General features: G+C 44.7%; 1 protein-coding gene across 1 annotated transcript in view; it reads right to left on the bottom strand.

The window, feature by feature from the left end:
* LOC126544527 (uncharacterized) overlaps positions 1-22,089 on the bottom strand; it is a 48,287-nt gene extending 26,198 nt beyond the window's left edge. Inside the window, exons 1-4 of the mRNA XM_055077682.1 lie at positions 21,957-22,089; positions 18,296-18,423; positions 15,963-16,025; positions 5,635-5,762 (exon numbers count right to left, since the gene is read on the bottom strand). Coding sequence (XP_054933657.1) covers positions 5,635-5,762; positions 15,963-16,025; positions 18,296-18,423; positions 21,957-22,062 — 425 coding nt within the window. The 5' untranslated portion in view covers positions 22,063-22,089. The remainder of the gene's footprint in view (positions 1-5,634; positions 5,763-15,962; positions 16,026-18,295; positions 18,424-21,956) is intronic.
* Positions 22,090-23,883: the final 1,794 nt, after the last annotated feature.

Below are 23,883 nucleotides of genomic sequence, written 5' to 3'. Positions count from 1 at the left end.
CTGAGATTGTGCAATAGCAAACCGACCCGCGGCTTGTTATTGCGGAGATGAAGCAGGCTGCAAGCACTCCGCCAACTTGCTCAAATCAGTTTAATACCATGGCGCGAAATAGAACCCGTATCAGAAATTAAGCTGAGAAAAACAAATACTACGCATTGAATCGCGTCGTCCACGTCCATGTTCGCCCCGCTCTCTCTTTGTCGGTGTTTGAAGCGCTTTTGTATCTACTTTCATGTCCTTCCACTCTCCCGCCGTAGAGGTCCAGCTGAAACTTGAGACGTGGCTAGTTTCTCCGATTCCTCAGGGTTACGGTCCCGTCTTCCACGCGAATGCATATGAAGACCACGGTAACTGAGTTCTCAATTATGTTCAAAATTCTGTGTCACCTCTGTGTCGTGTGCTAAACAGCTTCGCTGGTCATCGACCTTCACAGAGTGGAATGGCTCACGATTTTTTATGTAACTCACGAAGCCACGCCGGCCACACTCATGAAAATTATAAGCCTCACCTTTCACGGACGATCACACCCTGTGATGGTGTATCTATCAACACCGAGGGCCTGCTTAAAGGTGTCGTACAGGGCATCGACGACGCAGGCACCGGCGAAGAAGAGCTTATGACGAATCTTCGGGTCCGCACACATGGAGTCCGCATCGTGCGGGCCCGTACGCTCGGACAATCCCAGACAGCCCTACTCCACTTCGAGGGATACCAGGTGCCTAGATTTGTGTACTAGTGTGGAGGGGAGATGCCTTGCCGAGACTACCAGCCGAAAAGGCAGTTCTGCTCCATCTGCAGAATCACCGGACACCGACGAGACGGCTGCCCCAACCCAGCGGTTCGTGCGTGCAATGTTTGCAACCAGATTGACCCAGACGCCGGACACACTTGTGTTCCGAAGTGCGCCCTGTGCGGAGGGGCCCATCTCAAGGCCGCCACAGAGTGCAACAACAAGCTCAAGCGCATTCCACCCAGATGGAAGCCTGCCCACACCACCACACCCAAAACCCAACGACAGCTCCGCCCACTCACTCAGTCGACCAAGGTGGCTGACCTTCGCCCGCGATGGTTCAGCTCCGAGTGGGAAGACTCCGACTACTCGGAGTCTCCGAGCATCTACGGATCCCGGCCCAGTTCCAACCTAAGGTCCAGGTCCCGATCCTGCTCTTGTTCCCAGTCTCACTTCCAATCACCCAGACGGTGATCTCGGTCGACGCTCAAGCAAGGACAGCAGGCAGCACCAGCCACCGCGGCACTCAAAGACAAGTAGCCCCAGTAACACCACCGAAAGACCATGGAAGCCTCACCCAAGAGGACTACCACCAAAGAACACGAGGTAAGCTGGGCAGCAGTAGCTTCCCCCTCGTATAAAAAACCACAGACTCCACTATCTTTGAAATTGGAACAGGAATTCGCGACCATGCGTGGACAGATACAAACATTCACTCAAGAAAACAGACAACTCAAACAACAAGTGATACAGGTCATACAAATACCACATGAGGTGGCTCCACACAAGGACCTACAAACCCATGCCGATGCCATCCGCACCCAAATCCAAGCCTTCGTGAATGCTACACGTGCCGAGTTGGAACAAATACCACAGACTGCAATACAACGCACAGATGCAGTAATAAAACACATGGAAACTACTGTAGACTGCAAGCTTAAGAACCAGCTTCACTCCATAAAACTACGGAAGACACTACGACAGAACCTTTACAAGGCCACACCTGTAGCAGCACCGAATCAAATTGTAACATCACCGACTACAACTTCCAACAATGCATAGACTATACAGGCAAGTCAAAGAAAACTTAGAAATTTGGCAATGGAACTGTCATGGGTACCGGAGGAAGAAAGGGCTGCTCACACAACTGATCGCTCATTCCTCAAAGACACCGGGGGTTATCCTGCAAGAGCCCGGTACCCGACCAACACTACATGGCTACGAAGAATACCACACAAGTCAAGACGACAAGTGGGAGGTAGCCAGAAACATCACAACAATACAACCCAAACCCATAGACGACGTGCAGGTATTACATGTGCTTCTCTAAATAAAATACAGAGGCAACCAGAAACAGAGCGCCTTCGTCCTCAACATTTATTGCCCCTCCCCCAGCCAAAGGCTGGTAAACATAGAAAAACTCTTTGGGGACACCCTCCGCCTCCCTAAAGACAGTTCCCTGGTAATCATAGGCGACTTCAACGCTCAGAACACGCAGTAGGGGTACCAGAGGCAGGATTGGAAGGGTCTACAGCTACGAACACTAGTTGAACAGCGTCACCTCACACTCATCACAGACCCGAACATACCGACGAAGGAAGGGAACAGCGTAACACGCGACATCACTCCCGACCTCGCCTTCATCACTCAAACCACGCGAGCAGAATGGCTCAACACACTTGAAAATCTCGATCACTACATATTAAAAATAACACTACAGACTGGACGACTACGCAGGCAGATCAGCACAGCTAAACTCTCTGACTGGCGAAAAATCTGGAAAGCCCAAGAACAGGACGCCGACACAATCACGAACCCGGAAGACTGGTGCGACAACCTCCGTCAACATAAACACCGCCACACAAAGGAAATCACCAGAACGGAAGAGACCCCGGAGGTGGATACCCACTTACTACACCTGTGGGATGTAAAAGCGGGCCTTACCCACCGCTCGAAAAAAGAGAAATATAATAGGAAACTTAAGACGCGCATAGCAAAAATAACAGCGGAAACAGAAGAATATGCCATGCAACTCGCCTCCGCGAACTGCTATAGATTCTGTGACTCCTTCGGTGGCACGCTGGACACGGCCAAGACGTGGCACATCCTCAAAGCCATCCTGGACCCCACCAAACCCAAAGGAGAAGGACGCAGGGACCTGGAACGGTTACTACACACCTACCCAGGCAGCGAACCAGACCTCATTGATGCCATCAAGACCAAGTGCTATGGAGATCCCACTCCCACACAACCATGTAGACCACCCTACACAGGACAACCCAACCCACTAATGGGCAAACCTATCCCCGAAAATGAAATGAGAGCGGTTATCGCAGCCACCACCCGTAACACAGCGGCGGGCACAGACCAAATCACGAATTCGATGATCAGAAACCTGAGCGACAAGACTATCTCCGCGCCCACGGCCTTTCTCAACCAACACTGGGAACAAGGTACGGTGCCGGCGATGTGGAAACACGCACGAATAATCATGATCCCCAAACCGGGCAAAAACTTGGCAATTGAAAACCCCAGACCGATATCGCTCATGTCCTGCCTCGTCAAGGTACACAAAAAATTATAAACACGAGACTACAGAGAGACTTGGAAGATAACAAACACCTGCCGGACACCATGTTCGGTGTCCGCGTGGGCCTGTCCACACAAGATGTGCTACTCCTAATCAAGGAAGAAGTCCTCAGTAACGTTTCCCGCAGCGGCGAACACGTCCTCCTAGCAATCGGCATCAAAGGGGCTTTCGACAACGTCAGCCACCAAGGAATCCTAGAAGGGCTGGCCAACACCAACTGCGGCGAGCGAACGTACAAGTATGTGCAGAGCTTCCTGAGCCACCGCATGGCGGAGCTGAAGATGGGAGAGATCCAGACTCCAGTGTACCACCCTCCCAACATGGGCCCACCACAAGGTGCTGTCATCTCTCCCACGCTTTTCAACGTCGCCATGATCGGTCTCGCAAGCAAACTGCAGGACGTAGCAGGTCTTCGGCACGCAATCTACGCAACGATATAACACTCTGGACCACAACAGGGTCCCTCTTTGATAATGAAGAACGGCTGCAAACTGCAGCAAATCTCATTCAAGAATACGTCAGCCAACGGGGACTGCAATGCTCGCCCGAGAAATCTGAGCTCCTACGAGTCTGGCGTAGCCGGTGTAACCACACAGTCCCCACAGACCCAACAAGAAAACTTGAGGTACACCTCAACGGGCGCCTCATACCAGAGAAGCCATTGCTGAGGGTGCTCGACATGTGGTAGCAGTCCAACCAGCGGGCCACACACACCCTTACACTCCTCAAAACCAGCGTCAAGGCGATATCACGCGTGATCTCCCGCGTAACATCTAAGAACAGAGGCATGAAGGAAAGGGACACCCTCTGACTGTTCAGTAGCCTTGTGGTGAGGAGAATCGCATACGACCTGCCTTACTACCACCTCACACAGTCCGAGACAAAGCAGGCCGACGCACTTTTGCGGATGGCTTTCAAGACCGCTCTCCGCCTGTCGATGAGTACATCGACTGAAAAATTAATGGCGCTAGAATTGCACAACACCCTCAGCGAACTGACAGAAACCCATTACGTCTTGCAACAACAGAGACTTGCGCGGACTCGCACGGGCCGGCACGTCCTACAAACCTTGGGGTTCCCAGCAATAACACGAACCCAAGAAACCTGCTTGATACCTCGTCACGTCCAGGACAGATTTCACGTTGCCCCGATACCACGCAACATGGAGCCTAACCTATACTCCGGCAGGAGGAGAGCAAGGCTCCAGTACATGGAGAAAGCGTTCAAGTTCAATACCACGGCCCGCTTTACGGACGCCGCCATGTATGGGACGAACAACAAGGGCGCAATTGCAGTGGCATGCGACCACCGAGGCCACGTTACCTCCGCTGCATCGACCCACCCCTGCACGATTACAGAAGCCGAAGAGCTGGCCATCGCATTAGCCATCCGCGAGGGCCTATACGCAAACCAACCACTGACGATCCTTACGGATTCCCAGCAGGTCTACCGCAACTTCCTACAGAGATGAATTGGAAGACCTGCTGCACAAGTACTAGCTGGAATACTCAAGGAGGACCCCGAGCACTTCACCACCCAAACCATCATCTAGATACCGGGCCACACTGGCATCACGGGCAACTTGCAGGCCGACTGACCAGCTCGAGGATCCGTACATAACCTAGCACTCATCACGCCGGCTGCAGAAGACGCGGACCCTGTGGACCTCGAGTATTCAGCCATCGTGAACTACCACAAAGGGCGTCGCTTGCGATATCCACCACCCCACCGAAATCTAAAGACAGAGGGTGCCGCTGCCTGGCGTAGCCTCCAGACAGGTACTTACACGAACCTACACATATTACATCGCATACACCCCACAGCCAACAGGGACGAATGTCCATGGTGTGGGTACACACCAACCCTATAGCACATTACGTGGGAGTGCACGCTACACAACATAGAACACCCAGACGCGAACACCACGAATGAGCAATGGGAGGCACGGCTGTCCAGCTCGGCCCTGGACGACCAGCTCAAGCTGCTAAAGAGAGCTGGGAATATGGCAAGAGCCAGCAGAGCCCTGGACTAAGGGCCCCGATCATTAGCGGTTTTTCTGATTATTCTTTTAATAAAGTCTATCTATCTATCTATCTATCTATCTATCTATCTATCTATCTATCTATCTATCTATCTATCTATCTATCTATCTATCTATCTATCTATCTATCTATCTATCTATCTATCTATCTATCTATCTATCTATCTATCTATCTATCTATCTATCTATCTATCTATCTATCTATCTATCTATCTATCTATCTATTCTACTAGACTGTTGTAGATATTTACAGAAAGTGGACCCATTACTTACTTAGTGTATAGATAAATAATGCTGTCGTTCGTTAAACGATGAGTCTCCGAGTAGTTCTGCAGAAGTTTTAGTGTAGCATTTCCGTCCAATACTTCCTTCCCTCTTTCCTTGACCTCCAGGTGCGTATTCTGTAAAATAGTTGGAGTGATTCTGCTTACCAAATCAGACTGCTTCTGTATGGTACAAATTTAAAATTGCATTAGTTACTGCTATATTGCACAGTTCAGAACTCGAAGACAGTTCCTTTAACATTGTGTGAATAGCATTGCTCGTCTGAACTGAGATATTTCATAAATTTTATTTCTTGTGCCATAAATATGTTTGGGTAATCATCATTTAAATATCCCAGGAGTAGATGAAAAGCATTTCCCAGCGATTTAGGCTTCAGCACGCCCTGCATCCGGTAAACCAAACCTACGGCTCCGGACTATGTGTTCATAAAAAAATCTAGATATTTGCAGTCCTCTATGCGTGTATATTTATATGAATGTAGAGGTTCCAGCATTCAATAAATTTTCAAGGTGAGACCAAAGCGAAAATTGTTTTTATTTAGGAAAATAATGATATAAGAAAGTCCAGAAATATCGTATTATTGTGAAGTGAAAACTTTGCGCAAGCAGTAACAAAGGAGATGACTGCCTACAGCAAGATTTCTACATAATTATTGTGGTAGTTTCATAATAAATTTGGGGGTTTTGGGTTCCAGAACCATAATTTAATTATGCGGCAAGCTTTAGGGGCGGAATCCGAAATATTTTGACAACCTGGGAAACTTTATCGTGCAGCCAATGCGTGGTATACGGGCATTCTTGAATTTAGACCCCGTCAGAATTAGGCCGCACGGCGGGGAATGTATCCCGCGCCCTCGGGCTCAGCCGTGCAACACCGAAGCTATTACAGGACCGTGCTCGGTGCTATGGTAGTCTCCTTTTCGCTATTGGCTACTTACGAAGCCCACTTGAATTTCAAAATTATTTTTATGCATTCAAAAGCAACGACCTCAATGGTTGAAATAAATGTTTTTTCTGTCATTTTTATTCATGAGAACTCCTATTTTCTATTAGTGAAGGTGAAGCATGTGAGCCCTGTGGCAGTGTACCATACCGTGGCATCCTGTAAATATTGTGTGCCCGCGCAGTTATTCCGGCAGCGTCGTTCAACGTGCTCGCCTGGCATCCTCGAGTGTCACCTATGACACCCACTAGGGACACTGTCACTCAAATATGCAGGATGAAGTGGCCAGTAAATGGAACATATACCGGGAGAAAACGTTGATGGTTCCAATACTGGTGTAAGCAAAGATAAAATGTGAAAGTGAACGTTGGTTGTAAGAAATACGTGCGAAAGAGAAGGCTGCACCTAGAATATTTTGTAACCGCAGAAATTTTTTAGGTTGGAAATCAACAACGATAGAACATATCCTAGACGAGCATGGAAACAAACTGGAAGAGTAAGTGGCACTAAATTACATCCGAAAACTTCCAGCCTAATCTTTCCAAGGCCATGACCAGCTTGTATTTCAAGAAAAAAGAGCATGAAAGAGAACCAGATAGAAATGGAGCGGGTGCTGAGAAATTTCAACGGGAAGCCGAAAATTCCTAAGCGCATAGTCACATAGGCGAGACGAGGTTCCCGATAGGCTGGTGAAAGGACTACAACGATAAGTAAGGAAACTCTAGTTAAAGCACTGGAAAAAACTTCAAAATGTAGAAGAATACCGGACAGTTGGCGACAAAATAAAATGAACTTAGTTTATAAAGGTGTGGGGGAGAAAGATAAAATTCATTCGTATAGACCATTTACCATTACATCGATAATATACAGGTTAGCCATGCAGGCAATCAAATTAAAGCTGCAAGCATGGGCGAAGAATAATAGCATTTTGGGAGAGTGTCAGAATGGCTTCAGAATAGCTTGGCGTTTGGACAATAACTCATTTTCTTCTTACTCAGTGTATTGAAATATCAAGAGTAGAAAGCAGACCGTCATATGGTGCCTTTTTAAAGAAATACAGGATGGTATGACAACGTAGACCGTAAAATTTTGTGGGATATTCTAAAGGGCGAAGGCTTAGGCGACGATTGTCTACTGCTTTTGAGAGGGATTTGCCTATAAAATATAGTTTCCGTTGAATGGGAACGGATGAGGAGCCAGGCGAAAGTTGGTATCAATAAGGGATTGAGAAAGGAGTGCCCTTTATCTCCGCTGCTGTTTATGATGTACATGGTGAGGATAGAGAGGGCGCTAGACGGACGTAATATCCGGTTTAATCTCATAAAATAGGCGGGTACAGTAATAGAGCAGCAACTTCCAGGTTTATTCTATGCGGACGGGATTGTGTTGCTAGCTTACAAGCGAAGTGATTTGCAACATCTGGCTAATATCTGCGGACAGGCAGGCAACAATTTAGGTTTGAAATTTAGTGTTAGAAAATCAGGTGTTATGGTAGTGAATGAAAACAGTGAACAGACAGTGGCGATACAGGGACAGGAAACACCTCGGGTAACAGAACATAAATACCTTGGTACATGGATAAACGAAGGCAATAGATATATGGAAACACAGTAAAAACAAAAACAGAGAAGGGGAAGAGACATGGAGCCATAATGAAACACAGAACGCTATGGGGATACAATAGGTACGAGGTCCTCCGAGGTATGTAGAAAGGTGTAATGGTTCCAGGACTTACTTTTTGGAAATGCGGTTGTTTGCTTGAAATCAGAGGTACAACCAAAGGTCATGGGAACGCCTCGCATTGGACGCTCACTGGAATACTACAAATGAAGCTGTGCAGGGTGCTTTGGACTGGGCAATTTTTGAAGTGAGGGAAGCTCACAGTAAAGTTGATTATGAAGAACGACTGAGGAATACGGAAGAAAGTAAACGGGCTGGCAGAGTGTTGAGCTATTTGTACAGGAAAACATTTATTCACAGTGGAGGAAAAGAACTAGCAAGCTTATCAGCAAGTATGCGGCCTGTAGGGTGAGCCACGCAGCAAAAAAGAACGTCGAACAGAAAGTCACAGAGGCTGAAATAATCTCACGGGTGGCGGCAATGGAAAAGAAACCTGCCGTGAATAACTACTTAAGAGGAAAAAAGAAAATCTGGAAAGAAAGAATTTATGATAACTCAAAGGGAAGCTCATTACTTTTCGAATCAAGATCAGGATGCCTTAGAACACGCACCTATAAAGCGAGATATAAGAAGGAAGAAGAAGCATGTGCTTGCTGCAGTAAAGCTAGGGAAACGATGGAGCATATTATATTACAATATCAGGATATCTGTCCAGCGGTCGATTTAGTCACCACTGGACAGCTTGAAGCTCTTGCGTTCGGCGATAGCAGGGGAGAAGTAAACGTGTGCGCAATAGAGATTAGTACGGGGCGATTGGAAGATTGGTTGAAGGAAAGTAGGGAAACGACAAAAAAAAATGGAGACGTACAAAAACAAAGTTCACACTAGGGGGTCACATGATTTGGTTATGAGAATTCATCGAGCGTTTTTTTTTCTTTTTCTTCTTTTTTGCCCTAGGTAGGACATTAGGCAGCATAATAGCTCGAGCTTGGGGGCCGAACCCACCGCCCTGTTCCAAAGGGGACGTTCATAACATGCATCTATCCATCCATGAAATGCTAGGAGAAATATATGTATAGTATACCTGTTTAGCTCAAGCAGGCTAGGTGACTATTAACGCCAAAGCATTATATGTCTATTACGCAAAAATGTGGTGTTGTCTTCGGCGGCATTACTGAAAGATGGTACAAAAAAATGGCCGACGACGTGAAGAGTAAAAACACTACAAAAATACCCGGATTGACGTATAATTCATCAGGCAGGTGTGCATAAACAAAGTGAATTCATGGAACTGAAAATAAAATTTGGTACATTTCCGTCTTGGTGGTAATCGAGCCTGGGCCTCCGAGGTGTGTGACGAGCACGCGTTCCCGACGCCACGGTGGCTCCACGATTATCCTTGGCTAAATTTGCGGCTACGACGGGCGTCCTTGGCCAGGTCACGTCACTGCTTCCTGGGCTGCCTTCTAAGTGTCACTTGCTCTTCGGATTTCATCGGTGCTTGGTCTACTGCGTCTACTGCTACTCACTATCGACCCCGAATCATGAGTGTATAAAATGAGGTGTGGCTAGTGCGTGCGCCATTCCACACGCCCCATCGCTGCCGCCCGCGCGTCACTTGATGATCAGATTTCATCGGTGCTGTGTCTTCTGAGATGCTTTCCAAAGCGTGTACATCAGCGAGGGCTGTCAAACGTGGTCGCAAACGGCTGCACGCCTCAGAAAACGACGCAAGCGAACACACACAAAAAGAACAATTGTTCTACAGTAAAACGGTTAGAATGTTTCCGTTCTGTGGATAGCGTATACTCAAACACAAACACCAATCATCAAACATCAATCAAAACCTTTTGACACAAACGATTATAGTGTTTTCACATTCCAACACCTAAGCTGTCTTAAGTGTCTATGCAGATTTTTTTCCCGTCCCGCTTCAAAGGAGATGGCAATAAATCACCATCATCATCACATCAAGCGTACGCAAGCGTACATAGTGATAGACGATTTAAATGCGAAAGTCGAGGTTGACATCTGATATGAAAAGAAAAGGTCACTCACCCCACATATCGAAAACATGGGTAAATCAAGCAGGCCAGGTGACTATTGGTCACCACCTTGTTTCAAAAGGAAAGTCAGTGCACCTCAGCAACATCATTATAACCCTGAGCACCGCACGAGCCGTGGCTGGCGTGCGAAAGTGGCCAAAGGCAAAGTCTGCATGTGTGGAAGTCCACTAAAACTTGATCGAATGGACGGAAAGAGTGTTTGCCTAGATAATTCAATGCCATGGGCAAACCGTTATGAGTATCTTTGCAATGCATTATGTATCTTTTAACTAAGCGATATACTGGTAAACTTAGTTTTAGTGCAGTCTTAGTATACAACGTACTGCCATGGCTTATGTCAGGGTTTAAACAAAACGCATGGGTGATAACCAAGGAGTGGCAACAACACTTTCTTCTTTTAAGAAGTGGTCATGCAGACATGACTGGAAGGTATTGTGCGTGAGAAGACACCTTTTAGAATCTCTCAATGTCTAATTACCCCAGGAAATCAAATTTGACGATTTTATTTACGCAGTAGCGCAGAGGCACATGAACGGCGAAAGAAACAGATGAAATACAGCGCTAACAACTGAGTGTTTATTGCGCAAAAGCAGATATCACCTCACCAAAGGAAGAGAGAAAAAAGGCAGAAACAAATCAACCCAGCAAGGTCAACTGACAAAGACCTCTAATGCGACAAAAACAACTTTTTCCACGGTAAGGAGACTGACGGGAAACTAACATACGCCCTATCCCTAATCTCTCCAGCTGCTACTATTTCTCTGGTGAGTCGGTGAGGGATTCTGGCCAGCTCACCAGAAAAATAGAAGCTCCTGAGATTAGGAATAGCGATTCTGTTAGCTACTCGTGCTGTCGGAGCTACCTGTCCTTACTGTAGAAAGAAAAGTTGTTTTTGTCGCATGAGCCGCCTGAGTCAATTGATCTTGCTGGGTTGATTTGTTTGTGTCATCCTTCTATCTGACTTTTGCTCGGTGATATATATATAACCTGCTGTCGAGCAATAAAGGCTTAGGTGTTAGCACTGTGTCCCCTCTGTTTATTTCGTCATCCACGCTTACTGTTTAAACAATGTAATATGAACTAGCACACCAGTCTGTCCTTTTTACAGATTTCATTTGAGGTTCTTCAACTCACACCTGACAGTGTCATCCTTAATGATCGAATGACAACAAAGAACCAGAACCACTGCCGTCGTGAACTGGACTCCTCTGAGCTACACTGTCGCGCTTGATGAAGTTAATATTTGCATTCGTTCCTCGCTTCGCTGAAAATGCTGTTTGAGAGCCTAAGCAATGTCCCGGCCCAGGAAGCAAAATTTATAATGATTTTGTTACCATTGTTATGCTCCTTATCGCTGTTTCATATATTCTGACGTGGTATGTCCATCATTAACCGATTCCAACTAGCACCCGCAAATTTCCTAATTTCTTCGCACCACTTAGTCTTCTGCCGTCCTTACTGGGCTTCCCTTCTCTTGGTACCCATTCTGTCCTCTCATGGCCTAACGGTTTTCTAATCTGCGCATTACATGACCTGCCCAGCGCAATTTTTTTCTCCCAATGTCAATTACAATATCGTCTGTACCGGTTTGCTCTATGATCCAAAGCGGTCTCTTTCTGTCTCTTAAAGTTATGCCTAGCATTCTTCGTTCCATCGTTCTTTGCGCGGTTCTTGTTTTCAAGCTTCTTTGTCAGTCTCGAAGTCTCTGCACAATATGTCAGCACCGGTAAAATGCATTGATTGTATACCTTTTCAATGATAACGGTAAGCTTCCAGTCAGGAGCTCACAATGTATGTTGTATGCGATCCAACCCATTTTTATTCTTCTGTGAATTTTCTTATCATGGTCAGGGTTCCCTGTGATTAACCTAGGTAAACGTACTCCTTCCCATACTCTACAGGCTAAATTTGCGATAATGAACTCTTGTTCCCTTGCCCGGTTATTCATTATTATGTTTGTCTTCTTTATATTAAGCATCAACCCCACACTTACACTCTCCCTGTTAAGGTCCTCAATCATTTGTTGCAACTCGTCTGCAGTGTTGCTGAATAGAACATTGCCATCAGCAAACCGAAGGTTATTGAGGCATTCGCCGTCGATTCTTACTCCTAAATCTTCCCAGTTTAATAGCTGGAATACTTTTTCCAAGCACGTAGTGAATAGCAATGGAGACATTGTGTCTCTTTGTCTGACCCCATTCTTTAGAGGTATCTTCCAACTTTTCTTGTGCAGAATTAATGTGGCTGTGGAATCTCTGTAGATAATTTCCAAGGTATTTACGTAAGCGGTCTGTACTCCTTGATTACGCAATGCCTCTATGATTGCTGGTACCTCTACTTAATCAAATCCATTTTCGAAATCTATGAAAGCTATACAGACAGGCTTATTGCACTCTGCGGATTTTTCGATATTCTGAATAATGACATGGATGGGCTCCATTGTAGAGTATCCCTTCCTGAAGCCAGCCTGTTTCCTTGGTTGATTAAAGTCCAGCGTTGCCCTTATTCTATCGGAGAATATTTGGCAACTATTTTATATATTACTGGGAGTAAGCTAATGGGCCTATAATTTTTCAGTTCTTTAACGTCTGCCTTTTGTGGATTATTATAATGTTTGCATTCTCCCAGTTTTTTGGCACCCTTGCAGTCGATAGACACTTCGTATATAGAGCCGCCAGTTCTTAGCAGTATGTTTTCTTCATCGTCGATTAAATCAAATGCTATTCCATCTTCTCCTCCCGCTTCTTCCCGTTTCATGTCTTGCAAGGCCCTTCTGGTTTCATCTCTAGTTAAAGTAGTTTCTGTATCCTGTTCATTATTATTTCTAACGGAGTGCTCCTGGGTACTGTACAGGTCAGTATAGAATTCTTCCACTGCTTTTATTATACCTTCAAGATTGCTGATGATATTACCCTGCTTATAATTCAGTGTATGCATCTTGGTTTGTCCTAAGCCAAGTTTTCTTCTCACTGAATTCAGGCTGCGTCCATTTTTTACGGCTTCTTCAGTCTTTGTCACGTCATAATTTCGAATATCACTTATTTTCGAATTTTTGATTAGTTTTAACAGTTCCGCGAATTCTATCGCTTGAGTTGGGCACTTTCATTCTTTGTTGTTTCTTTATTAGATCCCGTGTTACTTGGGAGAGCTTGCCTATTGGTTGCCTTGGTGCCTTGCTTCTCACTTCTATTGCTGCCTCGTTAAGGATTCATTACTTCTATGCCATCATCATCAGCTCTGTTCTAAGGCCGCATATTTGTTTGCAAATACCAGTCTAAATTTGTCTGTTTTTACCCTTACTTCCTCTAAGTTGACCTGTTTCTTCTTGACCAATTTTACTCTTTCTCTGTTGAAATTGAGGTGAATCCTAGTCCTCACTGACTTATGATCACTGGACTTTACCCTACCTATCACTTGTACATCCTGTACTATGCCGGGATCGGCAGAATGTATGAAATCAATTTCACTTCTTGTTTTACCATTACGGCTTTTTCAGGTCCACTTTCTGTTGCTACGTTTCCTGAAGACGGTGTTCATTATTCTCACCTTATTCCTTTCTGTGAGTTCTACCAGCATCTCTCCTCTAGTGTTTCTAGAATCAGCGCCGTAGTTGCTAATTGATTGTTCACCCGCCTGCTTTTTTCCCACTTTTGCATTGAAGTCACCCATTGCTACTGCATACCGAGTTTGCACTTTTCTCATCGGTAATTCAACATCGTCACAAAACTGATCTACTTCCTCATCGTCGTGAGCGTAGGCTTGTAGTATATTTAATCTATACATCTTGTTAAGTTTGACTACGGCTACTGCTGCCCTCTCATTAATGCTGTAGAATTCGTCAATGCTGCCCTTTATGTCCTTATGGATTAGGAATCCTAACCCGTATTGATTCTTATCCAGGAGACCTCTATAGCAGAGGACATGGCTGTTATTTAGCAATGCTTAGGCCTCACCATTTCTTCTAGTGTCACTAAGGCCGATAATATTCGAAACAACGTCTGAAAGTTCCTCGAAGAGTCCTGCTAAGCTAGCCTCACTCGACAGAGTTCGGCTGTTAAAGGGTGACAGGGTCGCTTTCCATTGACGGCCTGTCCGGACCAGGAAATCCTAGCACCCTCTGCCGCGTTACAGGTCTTACCACCACCTTGGTCTGGTGCTCCACAGCTGCTTGGGACTGAGGGCCGTGGGCTAACTGTAGATATCATCAGGGAGGTAGTGGCCGAATACTGCACCACGGAGGCCAATTTCTGCTCTGGTGAAGGAGTGTCTTTGTTCAAGCTTAGTGGGCCTTCTTAATTTGGTTTTACCTGGATTAGTATAGCCCTACTCGCTCTTAGCACCTTTCGGCAGTGTCAAGCGTCCCTCCAAGCCTGCAGATGTAGCGCACTGGTATATCCAATGGTTATCCATACATAAAAAAGTTTGTTCAATTGCATTCAATTGTATATTCAATTGCAGCACAGGACCCGACATAAAATTTGTTACCCACTCTAGACGACCCAATGTTTTGCAGAATATTTTAATTTACATATCCTACTTTTGCTCAGTGAGTCGTATCTAGTCTGAAAAGTTTTTGGGGTTTAGAAAGCAAGTCATCAAAATAAACGCACTTTCAAAAATTGCCTTACAAACAAATTCTGTTGTTTTACGCGGCGAAATCACGATGGGATTAGGTGGCACACCATAGTCGGAGACTCCGGAATAATTCTGCCTACGTGGAGTTCGTTAAGGCGCACCCAATGCAAGGTGGATAGACGTTCCTGGATTTGAATTCATTAGAATGAATCCACCGTAATCGGGATTTGATCCTGAGCCCTCGGGATTGCAGCGCAAAGCCATAAAAGCCAGTAGGCCGCAATGGGGGCAAAAATTGTTTTTATTTTATTCGCTCGTACAGATTAACTATCAGGTATTTTCTACACATTATATATTAAGTTATGTTTACATTACTGCGGCCTGAACAACGACACTTGAAGTCTTATGTGCACTTAATTTCCGCGTAGCTACGTTTCGGTGTAAATGTGCTTCATGAACATGCTCTAACAAATCATCGGATATCTGCTCTATATGTTAGATCACGTTCTCCTTAGCTCACTGTGACCCAAGCAATGACATGTATTCTCTCCTAAACTTGAATTCTCAAAATAAACACACAACGCTAAAAATAATTGGTGGACATTGGCTTCGGAACAAATAACTGCCCATGTACTGCGGCTGTGCCTAATTCATCTCTCATCTCTAATCTAATCTAATCTCATCTCTAATTATAAGTGACCAACATGCCCAAATGTCGTGTCATATAGTTCATGTGTTTTTTTTTTTTTGAGTAAGACAGTGTCATGGACTGGCAATTTTAGTGAATTAAATGCAGACATCCCTGTGGTGTAATTTGTACTCGAACATTGTAGATACTAATACAACTGAGTAGATAATTTATTATGATGTGCCTCAGGTTACTACTTCCTGGTGCGACTACCACGCAAAGGTGTCGACGTGTACTGTTGTCGATAGCTTCGCACATATTTGATGTGTTGCCACGTTGTCTTGTGCTATTCTATTTCTTTACAGTTCATTTGAAGGCAATGATACAGCTGTATCTATATATATATATATATATATATATATATATATATATATATATATATAATATAAACTATTCCGTAATTAAGCAGAGATTTGAGCACTTACCATGCTGATGTTTCGAATGTCTAGAGATATCATTACCGAGTTATTGTGGAAGTGTTGTTGAGCCTGTTCAAATCAAATGGCGATAAGGAATCACGTTAGTTATTGCACAGGTTGTAGTTTGGATGATATATAATTCCACAATCTGAAATCACCAACAATTCTCGCCCAAAAATCGCACATTACATGGCGTTGACATTATTACATACTACAACACATAGTATAAACAACTGAATTACCGGGAGTCCCAAAAAACTAATGTCGAGGCGTTACATACTAATGCTGCAGCTAGTGCACCTCAGTGTTTGGTTTTGACGCGTATTGAGACACTGCCACGTCTAAATGGCTCCATCATGGAAAAGTAGCAGATTTCATAGGCAACAATCGTTCATTGAAAACTTGGAAACGCCATTTAAATGTATATTTTTCATTACTTGCATATGCGCCCAGAAGAGTGTGTTTTGAGACAAGCTAACTTAGCCAAGGAGGCAATGCATGCTGCAGGAAGAAATCCTGGTTACAATTTAGGCCGATCGCATTGGAACTGCGCCGGATGTTTTTTTTTTAACGCATACACATGTTTTATACAAAGGCTATGAGATCGGTGTAGGGGCTGTTTACACAGAGGGGATCTTATTTGAGGTGGACATATATTGTCACTAATAAAACAAACTTCAGCGGAATAATATAACATTGCTTAGCTTTTATTGTCCTGTTCTGAGCGGTTGCTTATATGGCAAATCTTATAGCGCAAGCTTGCAGGCAGTTACACTTTAATACATGCCATTTCTTCACATCTTGAAAGTCTCACCTCATTCCAGATATACATTAACATCACATGTGAACGCCGCTCAATTTAGACAAGCTGGAACTGGGCGCCCTCAGCTCCTGCGTTGGAGGGAAACCCTGCGCGGTGAAGTTGCGCTACGAAGTTTGAATGACGGCATGATGGCAATGACGGCAAACAGGCATACGGTATGTCGCGATAGTTGCCGGCCCGACAAAACGTGCGGTATCAGCGACTAGCCGCTACCTTCTCTTCCTAACATTTTTGCGCTTTTTGTTACGGGGTATTTTCCTCTGTTCTGGTAGAGGGACCGCAATTTGTACTCTCGGCGTGCTTGCTGTTGAAATTGCCCGAATTGAGTGTTTAAATTTGATTGCGACTATTTCAAATGTAGTGTTATTTTGACGAATGAAAAAATGAGGGTGCACGAATGCAAGCGCTTTGAAGTTTGTCATATAAAGAACTGCCCTAGATGGGACAATAAAAAACTTGGTGCGAGTGTTTGTTTTTCGGTCTACTGAAGCTCATGTTATTAGTGCGAAAGTAAGGGTTCCTCGTTTGGATACTGGAATGCGAAAGCGCCACTTTACCTACGCTCAAAGCATTCTTACGGAAAGATAAGTATGGCTATGGAACAAAGACCCTGATTACACTAGAAGCCCGGGAGTTCAGTGCAAATAAAATTGAAGCCACTGACAATGCGCGTGATGTAAGAGAGCCATGACAAAAGCAGCCCTATGTGAATGTCAGCGGCTGGGCAAGGTACCCGACTAGCTCTAAATGCGCGCGCGCACGCACGAACACAGTTTAATATAGAGGGTTTCAACAAAAAATTGTATCCCACTGTAGGCAAATGTATAAATTGTTGTAGGTAAAGAAGTGTTTTTTCCATAAATATCAACTTGTCGGTAAAATGGTGTTTTTCGTATAAATATCAACAAAAGTAGCGCTGCCATGTGTGGTTCGTTTCTGACATTTGAGGCTTAAAGGCGCCATCGATGTGTATAAAAGTGGTGAATGAGTTTGCACCTCCTTTCGCACGTAGCTTTATCTTAACATGATCTAAATTACACCAGATGCCTCTATTGCATCGGCTTCGAGCCCACATATTTATCTCCAATTGATTCAAATATATGTGTGCACGTTACATTAGGCCACGTAGTTGCATTAGTTGTCAACAAATGAGCATTGTTTGAAGCCTAGTGTCATTAAATGAGGCAAGCAGTGCCAGGTACTTTAGAAATATATTATTATGCGCATTTCGAAAAATAGCGACCGTGAGTGGAGTGGGTGGGCGGTGTTCTTCGAGGTGACGCGCTTGTGTGGTTACACTTTTAAAAATCTGCGAGAAGTTTCGATGTGTATCACTGCAGACTCATACACATAAACACATTGCAAGTCGTAGAGAGGACTGAGCAGGACGCCTTGCCCTGCGCTGCGACATATTTTCGCTAGCGCAGTACTCGCTTCTTTTTTTTAACATTCTGCAAACATGCGTGCGTCTTATGTGTTTCCTGAGAAAGGGAACACAGCATGGCAATTTTCTTACCTGAAAGAAGATACGTGTGAAGTAATTGGTTACGTTTTGCTCAGGCACTTCTTGTCTATATTGATCCGTGTCATAGAATATGTACGCGTTTACTGTGACGCCTTCACCAATTTTTTTCTCGCCATTGCCTAAATATAATGAAAAGACACACAATGCCGGTATTAATGCTTAGAGGTTAAATGTCACAGATACATTCAGCCAACATGCGTTGAACTCCGATCTACGCATTTCATTGGTATAACAAGGTAACTTATTTGCAAAGCAATGTATTCATTTTGAAGCACATGGTGTAAAATCTACAGTAGCAGATCTAGTTTGTTGACTTTCTAATTTTGATAATCCTGCCGAAACATATAGTTAAAGTAATGCGTATAATTTGAGTGGCCGGTTGCTGATCCGAACGAAGGTGCTTTTGCGGAAAGTACAGTAAATGTGCAATAAATATTGCAGAAGCAAGGCATATCAGAGATATGTAGCGAACAGTGTCGGCAAATTTTTTTTTAGATGTCGTCTTGCTGAGCTTGAAAAGCCATTATTATTGAAGTACAATTATATATAATGTCGCTACCCCTCCAAAACCTACCTAACCCTGTGAATCCGTGAATCCAGTGTATTGCTATGAATCCTAGTGCGACCAGCTCCCAGTGCTATTCAAGCCATCGTCCACGGACGGCACACAAGCTCGTGCCAGGGAGTCACCAGTTATCTCAGTGTATGTCAGCCTATTCAAACATACTGTAACCATTGCACAATGCGACCAGTATAATCCAACGCACTAGAAGGCGCTGGAACGTACTCTTCTTCCTGATGCAGTCACGACTTCGTAAGGTCCGTCATATGCTCTGCACCAAATTCTGATACTACTGCAGGTCCCTTTTCCACAAACCTTGTCCGCACCCATTATTACCTCTGTCACACTGGAAGTGTTAACGTCACTTGTATTCAATGACATCCGATACATCAAATGACATTAGGTAACCGTGTGCTGCCACATGGCAAAAGTTATTGTCACTTGTAGGAATGAAATTCGTCATGCATCGAGGATTCCTAAATGAAGGCGTTTTATATTAAAAAAGAAACATTGCTCAGCCCGATGCTATTGATCCACAAATAACATGATAGGTTTTTGTGCTTGCACCGACTGAACTTAGCGGGAAAAACGTGGCTGACAACGCTCTTGACAACGTTGCTGCAAACAGGAAACCTCCGTGAACGAATACGCCCAATATCTTGTTCCAAAAGAAACTTTTTCGAGGCCACATCAGCGCGACTTGTATTACGATGGTAGATAATAATTACTGCTATTATGAGTTGTCTAATATTATTATTTTATTTCATCACTCGCACTCCTCGGCAACAAACTTATTTGGTGCAGAGATCCATTCCGATGAGTTAAGCGTTTTCGTTTCGTTTTCTCAATATAGACATTATCTATCTTCATGTAGCGGCTTACTTAAACATTGAAAAAAAATATCATTATGAACAAATACCATTCTCTCATTTCGCATGACACGGGTATACATGGCCTGTATAAACATAGACTTGCACTGATTCTGCAGGCTGACCGCTAGTGGTAAATAGTCGCTCTAGTGCTACGATACTTAGAATTACCTGAGCTTTCTGCAGAATCATCATAAAAAAATATCTGGGTCGTCGAGGCCATGGCGCTTAGGTTACGCAGACAAGGAAGAATGACAAGGATGAGTGTTAACTTTCAACTGATTTTGATTTCCAGAAGTGACCTATCTGTCCTGACAAAATGCCACCAAACGGATACAGAGGTTACCAGTCACCTCGTCGCATCCCTTCAACGTCGAGACAGGCCACTTACGTTCAGGTCAGAGCTACAGACCAGCCATTGGCGCCACTCGCACCTACTTTTGCTGTCAAATTCGCCTACAAAGCACGGATTATTCCTTGAGCAATGGTTCGCTACCACAATCATCACAGTTCCCTCGGAAAGCTTATATCGCGTCGCTCTTTGTATCTCTACGGATGACTTATTTGCCTTCCCGCTGTTGTTTTGCAGTTATTGTCTGCGTTAGGCAAGACAGTTGCAGTTTATTCCTATCATTTCTAGTGAGTGACTACGTTTTATAGCGCATGGTGCCCGTTGAAGTGCCACACGAGACACCCATCCAGGCACACCGACACATTTTGAAGTATACGTAACGTATTCCCGCGGTGCGTAGGTAACCTACTCTACACGCTATGGTCTGTTGTACTGCATTCTATGGTGTACGTTTGGCAGCGTACCGTTTATTACACGCATGCACTTTTCCACTGAGCGCTTGCGAATCTGCAACGAACTACTCACGTTTCAGCAGCATGGCCTCGCCGGGCGGCATTGCGAGACGACGTTGATCAACTTCCTTGTATATCCGAAGAAAACGCTCACTATAGTAGGGAAACGTACGCAGGTTGCACCCCAGTCTCGGCCACAAAACAAGCCTTCACCGCACAGGCGCCACAGTAGCTTTGTTCGGTGACCTCCTGGTGGATCGCTATTCTCAGGGTGGGCCTGTCCTGTATGAGCGTTTTTTTTTTGTTGTTGTTGGTGACCCTTCACTCTACCACAACTGTAACAAGGGCAGCTGAAGCCCGCTGCAGAGGCAAGTCCCTTCGGAACAGTTCGTCCCATTTTCTGCACTCAATCGAGGCCAGTCGCTCAGGATCGCGCCGCGCAATCTGGTAGAACCCAACGTTCACTTTTTCTCGCTGTAGTTGTTTTGCAGTACCTCTCACATTCGCGAAACACGGCTGAACCCCCTCCCCCGCTCTGTATTATGCTTCTGCAATAATTTGCGCGTCACTTAATTGAATTGGAGTGCTCAGACAATGCATTGAAATTTTTGCTGCATAAAAAACGAAATGTTTGCGGCGTAGTTGATGGTGCACGAACTAGAGATTAGTCAATTCAGTCGCATACACCTGATTTCATTGTCTTGACAACTAAAAAATATTCGCAGGCTTCATTGGTTACTTCGGCTCTGAGCTTATTCATTGCGACAGCGGTATGCTTTCAAAGCAAACATTGTTGTCTTCTCAGAAAGAAATTATTTACGATGCGCAAAGCCAAGCCGTAGTTCACTGCAGTGTCGTCCTCTTTTGGTATCCGTAATGCGTACAGAAACGCCACCACTATCACATCATGGGTAGCATGCGAAACTGCAAAAAAAAAAAAAAAAAGAATACCGACGACAAAACCAGCGCACAAGGCTACCAGGTATTTATGCTATCCCCAAGTGCGCATTCTCCGCCTATGTCACCGGGATACAAACTCATGTCCCTTTGCACAAGCTTCGTCCATTTTCCTATGGCCAGGCTGATGTGGGCTGATGCTTAGGACGCGACAGCGACGAACTGAGAATGACGGCAGCCGCAATAGGCGTAGGGAAAAGAGGAACAATCTAAAACTCTACAAGCGCGTAAACTGCGTTTAAGGTTTTTTGTCAGGAGTCAATATTTGTCAGCCTGTAAATAGCAAAAATGCCACATTTATATACCAAGTTGCATTTCTCTTCATTTTGACAGTTGCAAAGGCTATACGTTCATGCATGTATAGCAGGAACGCTACACTTCTGCATATTTCACCCGCTTCAATGATGACTGATGCTTCCGTGTTAGCCCTGGATAGCACTATGGAACAAGCGTAACTTACTCCATTTCAAGGGTGGCTGGTTTTGGAGGCTTGCGGCTACTTCGGAACCTTTAGTGCATCCATGTGCAATGAAGCAGAGAAAAATAACACTCACTCTAGACATCATGACTAACCGGCAAGGATCTGCAGAACCACAAAGTGTAGGGGCCAGTTCAGCTTCGTAAGCACATATTTATACGTTAAGCATTGAAATGTCTCAAAAACGACATTTCGTACTTACTCAAAGGTCGCACGAAGAAGCATGCCTATCGAAAATACGGCAGAAAGGCCTTTCAAGATGAATCAAGGTAAGTGCTCTTATAAAGAGTGCTTGAATGCGACGGACAATGCGACTGTACTTTGTTTTGTCGCCGGTGTCATGAGTGGAGGTGAAAACAAACTAGTGCCCTTTTACTGTGTGAAGAAGGATGGCCAGCGAAGCTGCGTATGTGGGCCCCTTAATGGCGAACTGCACCTCCGCCGCGGGTCGGCCCGGCATTGCAATATCTTCGGTATCGGCCCACGTGCGGGGGCGCTTAGCCTCCACCGCGGGTCGGGCCGGTGTTTCACTATCTTCGGGATCGGCCCAGAGATGGATAGCGTTTAACGCCTCCTTCACCTCCACCGCGGATTCGCCCGGCATTGCACTATCTCCAGGATTGGCCCACGTATGGGGAGTTTTTTGCTTGCCACAACGAGAGGAAAATTTGCTTGGACGGTAGAGGTATACAGCTTCAATGTAAAACATGAACTTTCAAATAACTAATGCAATTTGTCATTACCTAAACGCAATAAATAAGCATAACAATTGCTGATGGAGTATTTTGACTAATACACGAGTGATACAATATCAAGCTAGGGAAATCATGGTGTAACTAGGGGACGATTGCCGAACTGCTACCGATGTCACTGCTACCCGTGCAGCTATGCTTATCTAAAAAATTGCAGGAATGCTCAAGCAGTGCAGTGGTATTTACTGACCAATGCACGTTCCCTTTAGGTGTCGAAATTAGGCCATATCCTGTGCAATATCTTACGAGAAGTACGTTTTTTAATACAGCAAACTGATATTATTAAGCAATAGGCTTTCCCTGACGGAACATATTTCACACGTTCCTATGATCACGCTCGCTAATAAAGGCAATGTAATAATCTTTAAAGTTATACATTTACGTCTCCCCCATATTAACACCTTATTGATAAAGAACTGAAATGAAAGAATTGCACGTGGTGGCCTCTAACCAACATTGATGTCATTGCAAGTATATGTGTCTAGAAAGCAAACACGCCCTATGTCTTTTGAAACTAAAGCAAGCTACACTACACACTAAGAACAAATAATATAATTATTGTATATATTAGTACCGATTTATTAACGATGAGACAGAGATAAATAACATCTGACATGATTGTTCACTAAGAAATCAGTCATACTATGATACCGGTAGGTGGATAACGACATGGTATTGTAGCAAAAAAAAAAAACGGAAAAGGAAGATTGTAAGAGACAGACATGAGAAAAAAAGAAGGGCAGCACCACACTCACAGCTCTTTATTCGGAACGAAGCTTGCTAAATCTATACCGTGCAGATTCTCGCCATCAGGGGGCACAAAACAACAAGCGACAGGTCATCTCGCTTGCGTCAAGCGTGTGCCATTTCAGCACCATGTAACGAAACAGATGTTTCACTAACACATTCTTGACCACTTAGATGAATTCCATATGCCTATAGCAGCGCCCGAGCTGTTTCATCTCTACTCCTACCTAGGATTCTCACTTCAGAAACACGTGGCTTATAGCAGCAGGATCTGCAGTGCGCCGAGAAATGGGCGCTCACATTCTTTGTTAAACTGCCTGTGTGTTCCCTCATTCGGTCGTTTACACAACGGCCGGTCTGCCCGACGCAGATTTTCCGGCAAATTGGCGGTATTTGGTAAACCAACAGCA

This window comes from Dermacentor andersoni, chromosome 10, assembly GCF_023375885.2.
Source record: "Dermacentor andersoni chromosome 10, qqDerAnde1_hic_scaffold, whole genome shotgun sequence".
NCBI lineage: Eukaryota > Metazoa > Arthropoda > Arachnida > Ixodida > Ixodidae > Dermacentor > Dermacentor andersoni.
This window is presented reverse-complemented; position numbering and strand designations above follow the sequence as displayed.